The sequence below is a fragment of the Cladophialophora yegresii genome (assembly GCF_000585515.1).
Source record: "Cladophialophora yegresii CBS 114405 chromosome Unknown aczIN-supercont1.2, whole genome shotgun sequence".
NCBI classification, from domain to species: domain Eukaryota; kingdom Fungi; phylum Ascomycota; class Eurotiomycetes; order Chaetothyriales; family Herpotrichiellaceae; genus Cladophialophora; species Cladophialophora yegresii.
The window spans coordinates 3336922-3351444 of NW_006913046.1; the positions used below are offsets into that span (position 1 = coordinate 3336922).

General features: G+C 54.0%; 5 protein-coding genes across 5 annotated transcripts; 3 read left to right on the forward strand and 2 right to left on the reverse strand.

The window, feature by feature from the left end:
• Window positions 1-1032: 1032 nt before the first annotated feature.
• On the reverse strand, window positions 1033-3429 carry A1O7_03127 (homoaconitase, mitochondrial; the record flags this gene model as incomplete). Its single annotated transcript, XM_007757153.1, has 1 exon — window positions 1033-3429. One exon carries the CDS (start codon window positions 3427-3429, stop codon window positions 1033-1035), a length of 2397 nt encoding a protein of 798 aa, XP_007755343.1.
• Window positions 3430-5189: 1760 nt separating this feature from the next.
• Window positions 5190-6632, forward strand: A1O7_03128 (uncharacterized protein; the record flags this gene model as incomplete). The annotated part of the gene is made up of 2 exons (XM_007757154.1): window positions 5190-5771; window positions 5958-6632. The coding sequence occupies 2 exons, from the start codon at window positions 5190-5192 to the stop codon at window positions 6630-6632; spliced, it is 1257 nt and encodes a 418-aa protein (XP_007755344.1).
• A 1390-nt stretch (window positions 6633-8022) lies between these two features.
• Window positions 8023-9636, reverse strand: A1O7_03129 (uncharacterized protein; the record flags this gene model as incomplete). Its single annotated transcript, XM_007757155.1, has 1 exon — window positions 8023-9636. One exon carries the CDS (start codon window positions 9634-9636, stop codon window positions 8023-8025), a length of 1614 nt encoding a protein of 537 aa, XP_007755345.1.
• A 1018-nt stretch (window positions 9637-10654) lies between these two features.
• Window positions 10655-11374, forward strand: A1O7_03130 (uncharacterized protein; the record flags this gene model as incomplete). The annotated part of the gene is made up of 2 exons (XM_007757156.1): window positions 10655-10907; window positions 10965-11374. 2 exons carry the CDS (start codon window positions 10655-10657, stop codon window positions 11372-11374), a joined length of 663 nt encoding a protein of 220 aa, XP_007755346.1.
• Window positions 11375-13251: 1877 nt separating this feature from the next.
• A1O7_03131 (SHO1 osmosensor) lies at window positions 13252-14325 on the forward strand (the record flags this gene model as incomplete). Its single annotated transcript, XM_007757157.1, has 4 exons — window positions 13252-13386; window positions 13443-13598; window positions 13647-13769; window positions 13819-14325. 4 exons carry the CDS (start codon window positions 13252-13254, stop codon window positions 14323-14325), a joined length of 921 nt encoding a protein of 306 aa, XP_007755347.1.
• Between the last annotated feature and the right edge of the window lie 198 nt (window positions 14326-14523).

Genomic DNA, 14523 nt, shown 5'->3' on the forward strand with positions numbered 1-14523 from the left:
GCAGTACTCCGTATCTGTCACCGTTCTAATGATACGTCCTCTTGGTTGGGGGTGAATCTGGCAGAGGGGCATGCGATGCGATCAAGCAGAAGCGAAACGACCTGAAAGCAGCGGCAAAAGACGCATTAGCGATTAGTCGCCTAGCCCATTTCAGGAATAGTGGCGCTATTTTGGACCGATCCCAAAGCCGTCAGTGGTTGGGTTGAGTCTGAGTTAAGGTTTTAGAATCTCGCGCGGCTTTCTCATTCGTTGGCTACTGGCGGTTGTGCGTGCACAGCCTCTGTCGAGATTTCACGTGCACGCGTTTCATGTTCGTGGGAGATTGTACCAAGTAGCATCTAAGCTTTATGCCCCACACACTAACGCTTGCACATCCCAATTGGGGCCTGATCGTTTTCCCTGCTTTATCCATCTGCTGCGATGTCGCACAGCCGCGACTCAAAATGGTCACCGTCAGCCGGAATGTCAGCTTGTGAGGGGCTATCGGGTTTCCCAGATATGGGACTGTGTCATCGGATCGGAACAAACTTTGTCCATACTGGAGGCGTCGACCCGAGCCCATGCTATCGTACACCGCTCACAGCACGCCAAAGTGCCTCGACCAAGTTGCGTGCATGGTTTTCCAATGCTAGCCTTGCACCCCAGTGCTCGGGCTCTCGTCTCTTACCGACAGACGTCACAGCTTTCACTGATCGAAATCCACTCTGACGCAAGCAGTCCAGCTCCTCATGACTTTACGTGCGGAACTGAGAAGGGCTGAAGCCGGTCTCAGTTCAAGAGTCCATCGAGACGATGCGACAGCTGCGGCGACGTCAAGGCTGTATTGACCCGTCGCGAGCTGCACTCTCTGTGCGTCCGTCGTAGGTCCGTGTCATTGACCCTGGGACTGAACGTCATGGCACATATACATGTCGCGTGTTCTCAGGCCGTGCACTGGGTTCGGGATTAGTGACGGCGCTGCTGCTGCCGTTGCCCATACTGCCTTTGTGGTGAACCCCATGGATTGCTTGAGTGGCCGACAGTGTCTGGTCTTCAGACGGCAGCAATTTCTTTCTGTACCCATTTCTCGAGGCCACCTTTCGCGATAATCTCCTGGACGTTGGGCGGTAGCTCACCGACCTTTTCAATCCATGTTTTCCCGGTGGGACCTTCGGTAACCTCAATTTGGGACTTCTTCACATCCCACACCAAGCTCCATCCGGTGCGTCGTGACAGCTGCTTCTCCCGTGGTCGTGTCACGGCTGGTGGAGGCGAATCGAGACTCTGTTGTTCTTCTTTATTGCCCACTGGCTCTAACGGATCCGTCGACACCTTGGGACTATCTGCCTCTGAGAACGTTTCGCGTAGTCGTCGAATCAGTTTGGGGACCTCAAGGCCCATTAAGCCGTTGTTAATGCTGTTTCTCGAAAAGATGTTCCCAAAGCTGCCGGCGACCACCAAAGGTATTTTCTTTGCCAAAATTGAGGTCGCTGCTTGTTCGCGAGAGCTTCCACATCCGAAGTTGAAACCGGAGACCAGAATATCGCCCGGTCTTGCGATCGCGTTGAAATTAGAATCGTAGTTCTCCATACAGACTTCCGCCATCTTTTCGACAGGCACGTTGTCCTGATATGTATACTTCCCGGGGTAGATGCCGTCCGTGTTGATGTTGTCTGCGTCACAGAAGATGATCTCACCTTCCACCCGCTCAGGAAAGCCAGGATAAACCTCTGTTGAGCCTGTCGTTGCTTCGTTTGCCTGTTGCGTTTCGCCGAATGTCTCCTCGGCTGACTCGATCATGCTGTCTAACTGCTTGATGATCTTGTCGAATGCTTCGTCGGCAGTAATCATTCGATCCTCCTCTCGGATACCGTCACCTTTGCCGCGGATGACCCCAGACCAGCCCTCGGGTCTCTCGTACCAACCAGGCCCACTGATTTTGCCGTGCAGAGCACTGGCTGCCACGACTTCAGGACTAGCAAGGTATGCTTTCGCATCGGTGCTGCCCATCCGGCCTTTGAAGTTCCTGTTTGTGGCGCTAATGCCAACCTCGCCAGGCTCAAGCAGACCTGTTCCAAGCCCGATGCAGGGACCACATCCGGCAGGGAGAGGAACTGCACCAGCATCCAACATAGCCTGCCAGTCTCCAGCATCTTCGGCAATCTGCTGCTCGGGCTGTGAGGCCGCAGCAATGTAGAATTTGACACCGTCAGCAAGCTTGGGAATCTTCCCTCCGTTTTTCGCAGCCGCGTCTTTGAAGACCTTGGCAGCTGCCGCCAAGTCTGAGGCGCGAGAATTTGTGCAGGACACGAGGTATGCTTTGTTGATCTTGACGTTCTGATCCTCAAGTACATTCAAGGGTGTGGCAACCTTGACCGAGTTCGGCCCCGAAACGTACGGGGAAAGAGTATTCAGGTCTAGGTGCAAGTACTTGGCATATTGAGCGCCACTGTCTGCCGTAAGCTGATGCTTGAAGAGTTCGTCCAGTCTCGCGTGCGAGAAGCGTTCGTTTGCGAGTCTGCCCTCTGATGCGTCCAAAGCGGACATGGTTGCTTTCGCTCGTAGCCAGCCTTGCAGCAAGGTGTCCATGGGAAATAGCCCCGACAGAGCGCCCCATTCCGTGGTCATGTTCGCAATGGTCAACCGTGCATCGATGGGAAGGCTTTGGAGCGTCTCCTCGGATCCCGTGAACTCAATCGCATGATTGAGAACATCATCCTTGTCGAACAGCCCGCATAGTGCGACAATCACATCTTTACCCGTGACGCCTTTCGGTAGGATACCCCTAAATGTGACCTTGGCCACAGGGGGGATCTGCCACCATGTCCGGCCCGTAGCCCATATGCTGGCCGCGTCTGTCCGCACCACTGGTGTCCCCAAGCAGCCAATGCCACCGTACATGTTCGTGTGACTGTCACTGGCGACCACCAATGTGCCAGGCCAAGCATATCCCTCCTCGACCATGATCTGATGTCCGATGCCTCGTCCTGCAGGGTAGAAGTCGACTCCCTGCTTCTTCGCAAACTCTTCGATTTGTCTATATTTGGTCAGGTTCTTCTCCGACTTATTCTGCACGTCGTGGTCCAGCGTCATGACGATCTGCTTGGGATTCTGCAGTCTGGACGCTCCTATCGACATGAATTTCAATGCGACCGGCCACGAATTGTCGTGTGTCATGCAATGGTGCGGCGATATCGTCACATAGTCGCCGGACTTCACAAACTTGTCCTTGGCCAGGCCTACAGCATATTGCTGCACGATCTTTTCCGTCAGGGTCTGTGGCACTCTCGGGGACGTCTTCAAGGAGGAGAGGACGGCGGCCGCGCTGGGGTCTTCGAGCTGCGTGTGGAATACATCCTGCAGGCGCCGTGATGATTGATGGAAGCTTCGAGTTTGCGCCCATTGTACTCTTGGGCTCGCTCGCAGCGGGCCACTCCTGGCGAAGCGCATGGAGAACTAAATAGCGGATCAGCAAAGTCTCTTTGACCCAAGATGTTTATCCTTACCATCCCGCGAGTTTGAGGGGGTCGATAGTCCGTAAATGGCAGCAGGCAAAATTACAGCACAGGCGGCCTAGCTCAGGAACATGCTGATGGACTCCAACACATGACGGGAATGCGCCTACAACCAAACAAAATGAGAGTAAAGATGCGCAGAGTACGAAGTAAATACAGTGCCACTGAGAGAAGAAAAGGACGATCGCGGCGACTGGTAAAGAACTTTTTGAAATATCGAATTACTACAGACAGGATGTGATTGGCCAACTGGCCAGGCTGAGGTTCCGAGGTCGGAGGCACATACACGCATACATGCAAATATGCATACAGGTTAAGTTTACATTCACATTGACGTCGACCGACTAAGCGCCCTCCACGCAACGCTTGAAGTGAAGAGCCTCACAAAGACTTCACCTCGCCCAAAGGAGACGGCAACATCTATCCAGTATGTATTCTTGGAAGCCTCTTTTACCAAGGTGTTTGGACTTCGGTCGCCTAACAGACAATCCCCCAGCAAGAACCCCAGACAGCTACCACGTAGAATTCACGTCCGAGTCTCCATTATAGTGTTCCCTGACCACAAGCAAGTTGCCGCATCGAGGCTGGTCCTGATAATGGGCTTTGACAGGTCCAGCGTCATCTCAAAGTGCTACCGCGGCGCCAAGACGAGGCTCGCCGGCGTTGTTCACAGTGCCTGCCATGTCAACCAGCATGTGCACCGGATCCAACGATTTTCTGCCACCCCCGGATTCACTCTCAATAGTTTGCACCTCCCAAATTTCTCCCAACAATCTTGACGAGGACATCCGCTTCTTGGCCGGCCACAACCCGGTTTCACAGTTAATGGGTCCTTCGAAGGATGGATTGTGCTAGTAGTCCGACGGGAAAAACCACTCGCAATGAGAAAGGTTTCGCCTCACCTTCAACCCACCGCAAATTTATTGTGGATGGTTCGAGGGCAGAGTTTTTGTTTCTGAGGCGCTCGACTTTTTTGACACTGGAGACAACTTGCGGGAGGGTGTGGATATGTAGGGTGGGGTGCCGCAGTGATCACGTCTCGTCGTCACCACAGCTCAGCAGCTGTCAGCAACATCTCCTCTCTCAATACCTGTGCATCTGATGACAGCAGCGTCTTCTTTTTCATGCTTGTTCATTTGCCAACAGCGAAAAGTCAAGGACAGGGGCCAGTTGTGTATAGGAGAATGGTGTTGTATCAGCCAGCCGGTTATCTAGCACTGCTCCAGTGCTTCATTGTTTTGCTTCGTGAGCAACCTCTTCAATCTTCACCCTGTCAAATTTGGGTCCAAGACCAGTTTGGCCTGATCATCAGCCTTTTTAGAGCCATTGCGGGTTCAGCTTGATCCTTTCAGTAGCGACGTAGCAGATTTGTATCTCCGGCAGATGCGGGATTTCAAGATGATTACAAACCACACCGAGCTCCCAGCATGCCCCGTACGACTGCCTCCACGTCGTCACCTTCCTCTTTCCGATACAGTAGGAGATGTCACAATCGACGAAACTTCAAGTGGTGGCCCTGGTCAGGCTCGTAGGGGGCCTGTGTAAAGGGCAAGTTTGCCGATTTCGGCCCGAAGCTCTTGGGAATTTTGAAGCAACGCGACACCGAGGCACCATCAACAGCATCAACACGACCGCCTAACCCGAACGTTCCTGCGCGGCCTCGATGCACTGCATGCCACTCGAGAAACCGACATAATGCCACCACGGATACCCTCCTCGGCAGCATCCCTCACCTTGCCCTCGACACCTACAATCCAGACACACTGCAAATCTTGCTTTCAGCGATCCTTCTCCTCCACTCCAGCCCTTTCGCAAACCAAACTCCGAGAGCAGTTCTGGGCCTGGCTGAACGGGCCCGGTGAAAACTTTCGATATCCCTTGCCAACTTCGACGAACTACCTCTCCGCGTACGACAGGAGAGGTAATCTCCTTCGCGGTAAAGGTCAAGAACAAAATGTCCAAGGGGAGTCTTCAAAAGAGACATCGCCGGACGATCCCATGACCGCAGACGAAGAAGCTCTCGAAGCCGCCGCGACGGAGACAGAGCAGGCGTACACTCTGCCCAAGGAGTCGTTAGATGACCTCCGACCATTTCCTCTCAACAAGAATTTTGTGAGTGAGAGTATCCTGTCGGAGGAGCTACGGCACGAAATATGGGAGAGGGTACAGCAACAGGGGAAGTCTGTCAGGCAAGTGAGCATGGAGATGGGAGTCGACATGAGGAGGGTCGCAGCTGTGGTGAGGTTGACCGAGGTCGAGAGGAGGATGAAGGCGGAGGTAAGTCTGCCCATCTTGCTCTTCTCTACCATTCCTGTGATGAACAACCAAAAATCGATTAGTCTTCCAGACTTCCAAGCATGGTGATTTACAAATTCAAATTACAACTCTCTGAGAGATTTCTGAAATTGCGCTCTTTCAGCTTTGTCCCATCGTAACAACAGCTAACACAGTTGCGCGATCTAGGGAAAGCCACTCGCCATTCCCTATGCCCGCGCCGTCCATGGCATGGTTCCCCTGACGACCCTCAACCCACACACCCGCCTCCCTTCTGAACCGCACGAATCGATAAACGACCTCGAGCAACATCCCCTCACTTTCCCGCAGCTCTTCTACCCAACATCAGAATCCCGCGCCTTCAATCGGACAGACGCCGGGCGCGTCTTCTCCGGCGCACCACGCCTCCACGAAGACCAGGAAACGGCGATCGCCAAGGGCACACACGAGGCGTGGCGGGACAACAGGGCTGAGATCATCGGGCGATTAGGCAGTACCAGGCCGGTCTTGAAACCGGCTGATTCGAGAATCCCCCATCCTCACCTCATCGCGTTTGAGAAAGATAAGTTAGACCGCAGTCTCACGCCTCTCGAACGCCGGGCCCGCCATAGGGAGAGGCTACAACGAGACGAAGAGAAGAGACAAGCCTTGAAGACGCGCCAGCGGGAGGAAGAAGAAGCCAAGAAAACGCGGGTTGACGTGGGAAGATGGCAACTCGTGGTCACCGAGGTGCAGAGCACGAGGCAAGGCGTGGGTATTGATGGACGGGGAAGTGGCAAGGGGGCCGTCGGGCACAGGTATGGCGTTCCTAGTCAAGAGAGGAAGAAAGGGAGGGTCAAGATACCTACGAAGGTAGAGGTCTAGGGTTAGTCGGCCGGTGGACGAATGAGTTGCGTCGATATGTGGATCAACTCGGTCTATACTCTGCTGTCCCGAACCCTGTGCTGAGATTCTGAGCCGGCGGGGCGGAGGTTTTCCTGGGTACAGTATGAATACGTCCGTGTTCAAAGCTCGTCACTTTCGGCGCTTGTGTAGCTGTCGCCCTCGAAAGGAAGCACACCGCACCTTGGACGGAGGATCAATGGCGTGCGTGTCTGCCCATTCTAACCGGGCATAGAAATGTACAACACTGGTGTCTTGAAATATGCTTTGCTCCTTCACTGGAATTTCTGAGGCGCACGCGGCGGAGTTCCGGGCACCTCGAGTCTTGAGTGACGAGTACATAGCAGAGAATCATGGTCACATGAAGTGTCTGGCAGTATCGAGGTGACTACAGTACAATATGAGGAAGTGCTGCATCACTACGGCCGTCACACTCGTACCGTCCAGATCGGCTCTCGAAGCTCAGAGGCACATGTATGTACCATGCTGGCTCGCTGGATGCCATGATCTTTGCCCAAGATTTGTCATCTGCGACCACTTTGGCGAAATATTTGCACGGTATGTACATAAGGTACATTGGTACATACAGCTGCGAACGCCACGTATCTCAAGGCCGCCCGTACGTACTTCGATGGCGCGGAGGCGTCGACCACGGTCTTCGGACGCGACGGTGCCGGACCTGATCGGATGACCTGAATTTCACAGTAATCCATTACCTCTTCAAATCCGGTATGCAGTATAGCATTCACGTTCACATTCCATTGAAGCGGGGCCTCGCATGGCAGCGGGACGTTCCCTGGATCCTTCCGCGACGGTGCGCGATCTTGATTCCCTGACAAGACACGGAAGTCAACTCGAGACAAGGCCGTCTGCTTCATACGGTGAGTCGACCCTTGGCTCTCGTGAGCTCATTCCGGCGCTTCTGCGGGCACATGACGATGATGCTGATCCGAGCCCTTGCCATTGAGTTTGGGGTGGGTGTGGGGAAAGGGGAAGGCGCTTTCCAAGTCTTTATCCTCAGGGCTCACGGGTTCCGGCTGTATCAAGTCGTGTATCCGGGTATTCAGAGGGACTCTTTCCTGCCCGGTTCTGTCGCTTCGGGTTGAGGTAGAAGGCGCCCAAGCGTGCGCCTGCACCTGAGCATGAGCCTGAGCATGGGCGGATGTGAGGATTGCGTCTGTTGATTCTGCCACAAAAAGCCCGCTAGGCTCCTTCGGTTAGGGGGTTCGCAGCGGCGACAGTGTTCCTTTGCTGGGGTGTGGCGACCGCGAACCATTCCGCAGCACTTCCCTTGCCGTACCAAGTAGGAATTACGTGATGGGGCCGGATCCTGATCGTATTGCCAGATAAGGCACTCCGTATTCCATCATGTTCACACCTCTTCAAAATATTTCTCATTCTCGCCGCTGGCTCTCGATCCCTTGGGCTTCGCAAGCAACTTTTTTCGGCTTAACTTGCCACATAACGCGGCCTTGACGCTCGGCAGCGGGTCTCTCGCCTCGGGCAAGACGAGAAACAGGAACAGAATTGCCACTCCGGCGGTCGCGGGCAGGAAGCTGTAGAAGTAATGTGCCGCGGGGGCGAAATCGTGTGGTAAGGAGAAAATGGCGCAGGCCAGTGCAAATGGAGCGTATATCAACGCCGTGATGGTCAGAATGCGGGAGTAATCTGCTTGACGGGCGCATTCTGTATTGATGGACGTGAGGGAGGCGGTGTCTTGGATTTGGCTGACGGCAAGGATGTGCTGCATCCGCGAGTCGCACTCGGCTCGGTAGTGGTGGAGGTCGATCAATAATGAGCGGTAATCTTCGTTTAGTTCGGAATCGGAGGATAAGTAGGTCTTGATGCGCGTAAGGATGGGTTTGTAGCGGGAGAGCATGGAGTCTAGGTGGATGATTTTGTCGAGTGTTCTTTTCGTCTTGTTCGGATCTCCCGTCAGGGATGTGGATATGATCTGAGGTTCGAGTGTGGAGCGGATGTACTCGAAGAAATTTGTACATTCGCTGGCAGCAATTTGAAAGGCCGGCCGCATGATTTTGAGCACGTTCCCGTCCGCTGGGTTGAGCTGGCCGTCTCGGGCTAGGATCTGCCAGTGGCGGCAAAGGTCGTCGAAGGGGTTGGGACACATGCGCTTGGTTCCACATGCGCGGTAGTCATGGTCGGATCTGTTCGTGGGTGGTCTTTGTTCCAAGAAGTCGAGATAGCCGCCTTGAAAGCCCGTTACGTCGAGACGTTGGCTGGGAGCGTAGGTCCCGTACGACTCAGCTCCCAAGGTGAAGAAGGAGATGGGCGGATCGACGAGGACGACACATAGCCAGGGGTCGAGTGTCTTCTTCATGTAGAATGAGATCTTCCGGCGGGCGACTGCGACTTTCTGTTTACCGTGCTTCGAACATACTTCCACCCGCCTTCGGTAGTTTCCTTTGCAGTAGAGCTTTTCAATGTCGACGTCCTTGCCGCAGTTTGCTGTCATGAATACGCAGGGATATTCGATACTGAAGAAGCTTTTCTGTTGCCGTAAATTCTGTGACGCGAGTGGTGATCCCGTGTGGCCGTCCCCAGCGCCGCCGGTGGCCCTGTCACTAATGTGTGAGGCAAAAAATGCCGGCTCGATGTTGAGAAGACTGCCGAGCGTATCGACCATCTCCGGATTGACATTGTTGACCATGACAATCCTCCCTTGGACACCTCGTCCTGACCCGGTACCTGCAGATGTGGGCGGCGTCTCTGGCGATCTTCGCGTCCACTCTTTGAGTAACACTCTCAGCTTCGAAGTGTCTGTAAGGTCTGACGTTCTGAAGCTGGATATGCCGAATTCAAGAAGTATGGCTGCCGCTCGTTGAGGCAGTTGTGGTGATGCCTGCCGGCTAGCATCAAGACCCCACTGTAGAAATTCGTCCAACCCAGCGAAGTTGTGAAACCCATGACTCCGTAGGAAGCATACATAATCTGTGTAAGTCCAGTGTGTCGGATCTGGTGGCGCCATAGTACAGGTGCTGCAGCCGGAGACCTGGTTGTTAGAAAGCATGACATGCAGGGGACGCCCGGGATATGTATTTGAACAAGGGCTCAAAAGCTGTGAGCAGAGAGTTTGCTGGAAGACAAAAGATCAGGGAGCTGACATGGGTGGCAACCAGAAGATCTGGCTGAAGGGACTAGACACAAGCTTGGAACAGGTTGTTTGATAGACCGCAGCACCATGTTGGCTCTGCAATAAATACAGACGGCTGGGAGCATCGTCAGCCTTCCGGGAATGAAAGCTCATTGGTCAGTCTGAACAGGGGGTTGTCCTTTTAGGTTTGAAAGAGCCAGAGAGTTGTTGGTAAATTCCGGAGGTCTCCAGCACGTCGTGGTAGGATGCAAGTGCATCGCATGCTTGATCTTGTAGTTCGGAGGACAATACTTTGCACTACGGTCACCTCAGCTATGCTCTGTGCGGGAGCAGGTGCTCGATAACACAGTCTGCGATAGCTCGGCTCGGTACTTCGTAAGGCTTACCCAATGCGCAGGCACGCAGGCCGCCTACCAGTTACCGGAGCGTGGCTTGATCATTGGCAGCGAAGTCCAGACGCTTGTCCTGCATGACGAAGAACCGATGCGAACCTCGCTTGGCTAGAGCTCGACTCATGGGTGGCAGACATAGAGAGGTGGGTCATTGATGCGAGAGAAGCTTGTTGGAGAGTCTGATTCCCAGCCACCGACACATTGTTCCACACAGAGTGTGGGCGAGAGAGGAAGATATCGTCCTGGTTTATGCAAGTTAGTCAAGATCGAGATGCACAGGGCCCCGTATCATGCGAATCTGGAGCTGAGAGGCTCGAGAGAGGGAGAGAGCCGCTGTCTGTGAATACTACCGCAGTATGTAATTACTGAGTTCGTGGGCAGCCCAAACAAGCAATGGCCCGAGTGGGGTCTGCCAAGCCTTTACTCTCCAACCTGTTTGTCGCGTTTAGACTCGATGCTGAAGGCACCGCATTTACTAGTCCGATGTACTTTGTACTTCAATGACGACTTCCACTGATGATCCCGAGGCTGCCGCTCGTGCCACTCTGGCCCTCCTCGAGACCAGGCTCCATCGGTTGGAATTTCTGCTCAGTGGTGCGAGTAACAACGATGGAGTGCCGCCTGCAACCGCAACTCCAAGCGCAGGCAGCGAGACATTAAGGGCAAAATTGGATACCCTCGAGGCTGGACTAGCAAAACTAAAGAGACTGGCTGGAAGCCCAGGGACGGTGGTACGAGACATTGAACGCTTAGGTGCGTGAAGAAGAGGGATGTCGTCATGTCATATGCCTGTTCTGATTAGGTTTCTAGCATCCACATATCCAGATCTCTTTGCTCCGCCAGTCCGGACATCCAACAATGTAAAGTTGGAACAGCTGAGCACCCTCGCTTCGATTGTCCTCGCTCATGCTTCGCTATATCCAGAGACTGCCTCCAGATTGTCCTCTTTGCAGACCTTGCATATCCCACCGGCTGAGCACAGTTCCGAACTGGTATCGTTGGTGCCCAAGCTTCGACATTTAGATCGAGAGGAGCAACGTTTACAGGATGAGGCTCGGGAGCTGCGAGAGCGCAGTGCCAGATGCCTAGAATGGTGGGTCAAGGTGGGAGTAGTAGGAATGGGGGATGTATGGCAAGACTGGGAGAAACGCATGACAGACGTCGAGAGACACCTCATACGTTGGGAACGACGAGCAAAGGAAGAGCAAGGATATCTTTGAAGACGACCGCAATTGCAACAGGCAGCCGCCAGAGCGTCCATCCCAGCAGCTCCGATTCTTTGCGATCTTGACACGGCAACACATGGATCCGAGTGAAAACCCGGAAAGAGCACGTACGCCTATGGGTCATCTGACTGTGTGACGCCGTGCTCGCGCCTCTACATGCGCGAAAACGTCGAAGGCTGTTAGCTCTGTGGGAGCCACCAGGCACCTGTTCGTTCGATTGCAGCCGCCTGACCTATGCGCCTCTGGCTTATAGACCTGGTTGGTCGCCGCAAATCTTCATCGGAACTCTACGGCTGCTTGGACATCGCTACGAGCAGAGAGTACACTGTTCCGTTCTATTGTGGGCAAGGTGGCGTGTTCGTCGACGACATCGCGATGAAAGCGCAACTGCACGGTATGCAGCGACTTCCGCGTGTGGCTGAAGAATCGCTTACCGGCCTAAGACCAATCGAGGGAGGAGTGGTGTGGCTGTGCGATCAACGCAGCTGTGGAGGTGTTAGGACTGGTCGAGAACATTGGGATCAGAGGCTGTCAGGGGTAACGACCAATGAAGCCGGGTGAGTGGGTCAGGGACAGACTCGTAAGCCCCAGTTTCATCTCAAACGAAATGCGAACGGAGAAAAGGTCATCCGGGTATCATAGCCAGACTAGCCATCGTTCTGAGGCTCTTCATGGCGCGCAAAATGGAATTCATGATGAGCAGCAACCTGCATACAAGTCCATCTGGTTCGGACAATTCTCTGCATGTCAGATTCTTTATTTACCAGAAAGTGTGTGCCACAAAGCGCTTGTGCCCGCTGAGCGCGTGGCCGGTGCCACTTACACAGAAATCACATAGCCAACCGTGGTGCGCGGAGGCAAGATGAAGTATTCGAGCTAAAAAAAGAGGCGCCGGTTAGTAGATCAGTAGTCGAGCAAATCCAGACGCGCAACAGGGACGCGACGAGCACGGGATAAACGTGCGGCGGCCAGCACCGTGAAACGCGCAGTCAATCAGCTTCGCCAGTGCGAAATGCCCCGGACACAGCTGCTCTTGGGAAAATTGAAAATCTCGAGACGCAGGTTAAGACCCAACTTGGTTCGATCAGCAAGGGCGGGGACCAGCCCACAAGCCCCAAGTGAAACGTGTTGCAGGTGCAAGGCTCCCTGAAGCTCCCTGAAGGCTTGTGTCTTACCGGAAAGGAACAGGCTCCCCCCTCCTTAGTTAGGCGGCTTCCCGCAGGCAATCCCCTTGCGTTGGGGCCCTTTCACCCACCAGCCCAGCGCACCACTCCAGTCTTTCCCTCTCCTCCTGAAGTCGATTGATTCCTCGCTCCTCAAACACCAACGACCTTCCCTTCGACCACCACCACCAGTCCAACTTTCAAACCGACACTCGTTCAGGCAACAATTTACAATCATCCCACACTTTCTTCCCTAGGCACCCTTTACCTCACATTCTTCCATTCTTTGTCGATCATTAGAGCTGCTTTTTCACGGACTCGTCATTCTCCAATCGTTAGCCACCTTTTGTTCCTTTTCTTAGCCGCCAGTGACAAGATCTTCGCCTCCCACAGCCTCTTGACTGATCGGCAAGTGTTGTTTGCCTCGTCTGGCCTTCAACCGACCCTCCATCCGGCACACGCCATAACAGAGGAACGATCCGACACGGCCACATTCAAGTCACGCGCACGAACGCTCAAGTCGGAGCCATCTGCGCCCGGATCAAGTCCTTCCAGCCCACGACTGGACTTTGACGTCGCCCACAAATCCCCAACCTCGACGCTCAACGGCACTAATAATCACTTGACTCAACTACTCGGTCGATGTTGAGCTAGTCGTGTCGAAGAATCGTTGCAACAAAGAACCTCGAGGCCTTTATTTGACCCTTCATGCCCCCATACGGATCACTGCATTCACCCTCGCTGAAGAAGAACAATATGCTGGAAGCACGAAGAGGAGGTCGAGTCGACTTCGGCTACATTGTTGGAGACCCTTTCGCGTTGGCCACAATCTCAATTGCACTGGTAAGGGCGCTCGAGCCTTGACAACGTCTGACCGGCCGACTGACAAGGGAATGCAGCTAGCTTGGTTGATTGCATTCGTTTCCTCAATCATTGCCGATATCCAGGATCCCTTTCCCAAATATGCCTGGTGGACTGTTGCCTACATGCTCTGCTGCATTATCGGCATCACCATTGTGTTCGCGACAAACTCGACCCAGACCTACAGCATTGCGGTATGTCTACTCAGAAACACCGAGCAATTTCCCCACTAACGTGAGTAGATTGTTGGATACCTCGCTGCTGGGTTGGTTATGACAACGTCTGCGGTCAACTCCCTTGTTTATCAACCAGAGGGCGCCATGGAGGCTGCAGCGGCAGGCCACATCTTGCTCTCCATAGTTGCGGTAAGTGAAGTCCGCCCTAAATCGATTTCGCTCGCGCTGACACTTTTAGATTGTTTGGATCTTCTATTTTGGCTCGACTCCGGCAGCGGCCCACCGCGAATTCATCGACCAATTCGCTCTGCACAAAGAAGCGCGCCAGTCATTCCGCGGTGCGCCGCAGAATATGACCAATGTCTACGATCGCCCGCAAACCACTCCGTCTACTCAACCGCCTCAGATGTACACCTCTGCCCAGTTGAGCGGCTTTGAGACATCCTCTCCTGTTTCAGGCTACCCTGGCGGGCCTGCAGGAGCGGCGGGTCGGACCTCCTCACAACCCATTCCAAACACGAGCAGCACAACCGTACCACCACCGGAAGTCGCCCCACCTACCGAATATCCCTACCGCGCCAAAGCCATTTACAGCTACGAGGCCAATCCGGATGACGCGAATGAGATCAGCTTCAGCAAACATGAAGTTCTCGAAGTGTCTGATGTAAGCGGCCGCTGGTGGCAGGCCAAGAAAGAAAACGGTGAAACAGGGATTGCGCCCAGCAATTATCTGATCCTGTTATGAACGATCCACGAGGACGATTTGAGCAGATTTTGAAGAGATTGTGGGTGATAACTCGACCACCCTAATGACCGGCTTTCACGACATTTGTTATTTTCTCTTCTGTGCACATGATTTTGTGGCTGGGCTGGGGCGGCGACGCGACACCCGGACGCCGCCGAGTTTGTGCGATGCGAAGCTGCCTCTGACGGATCCAGCTGC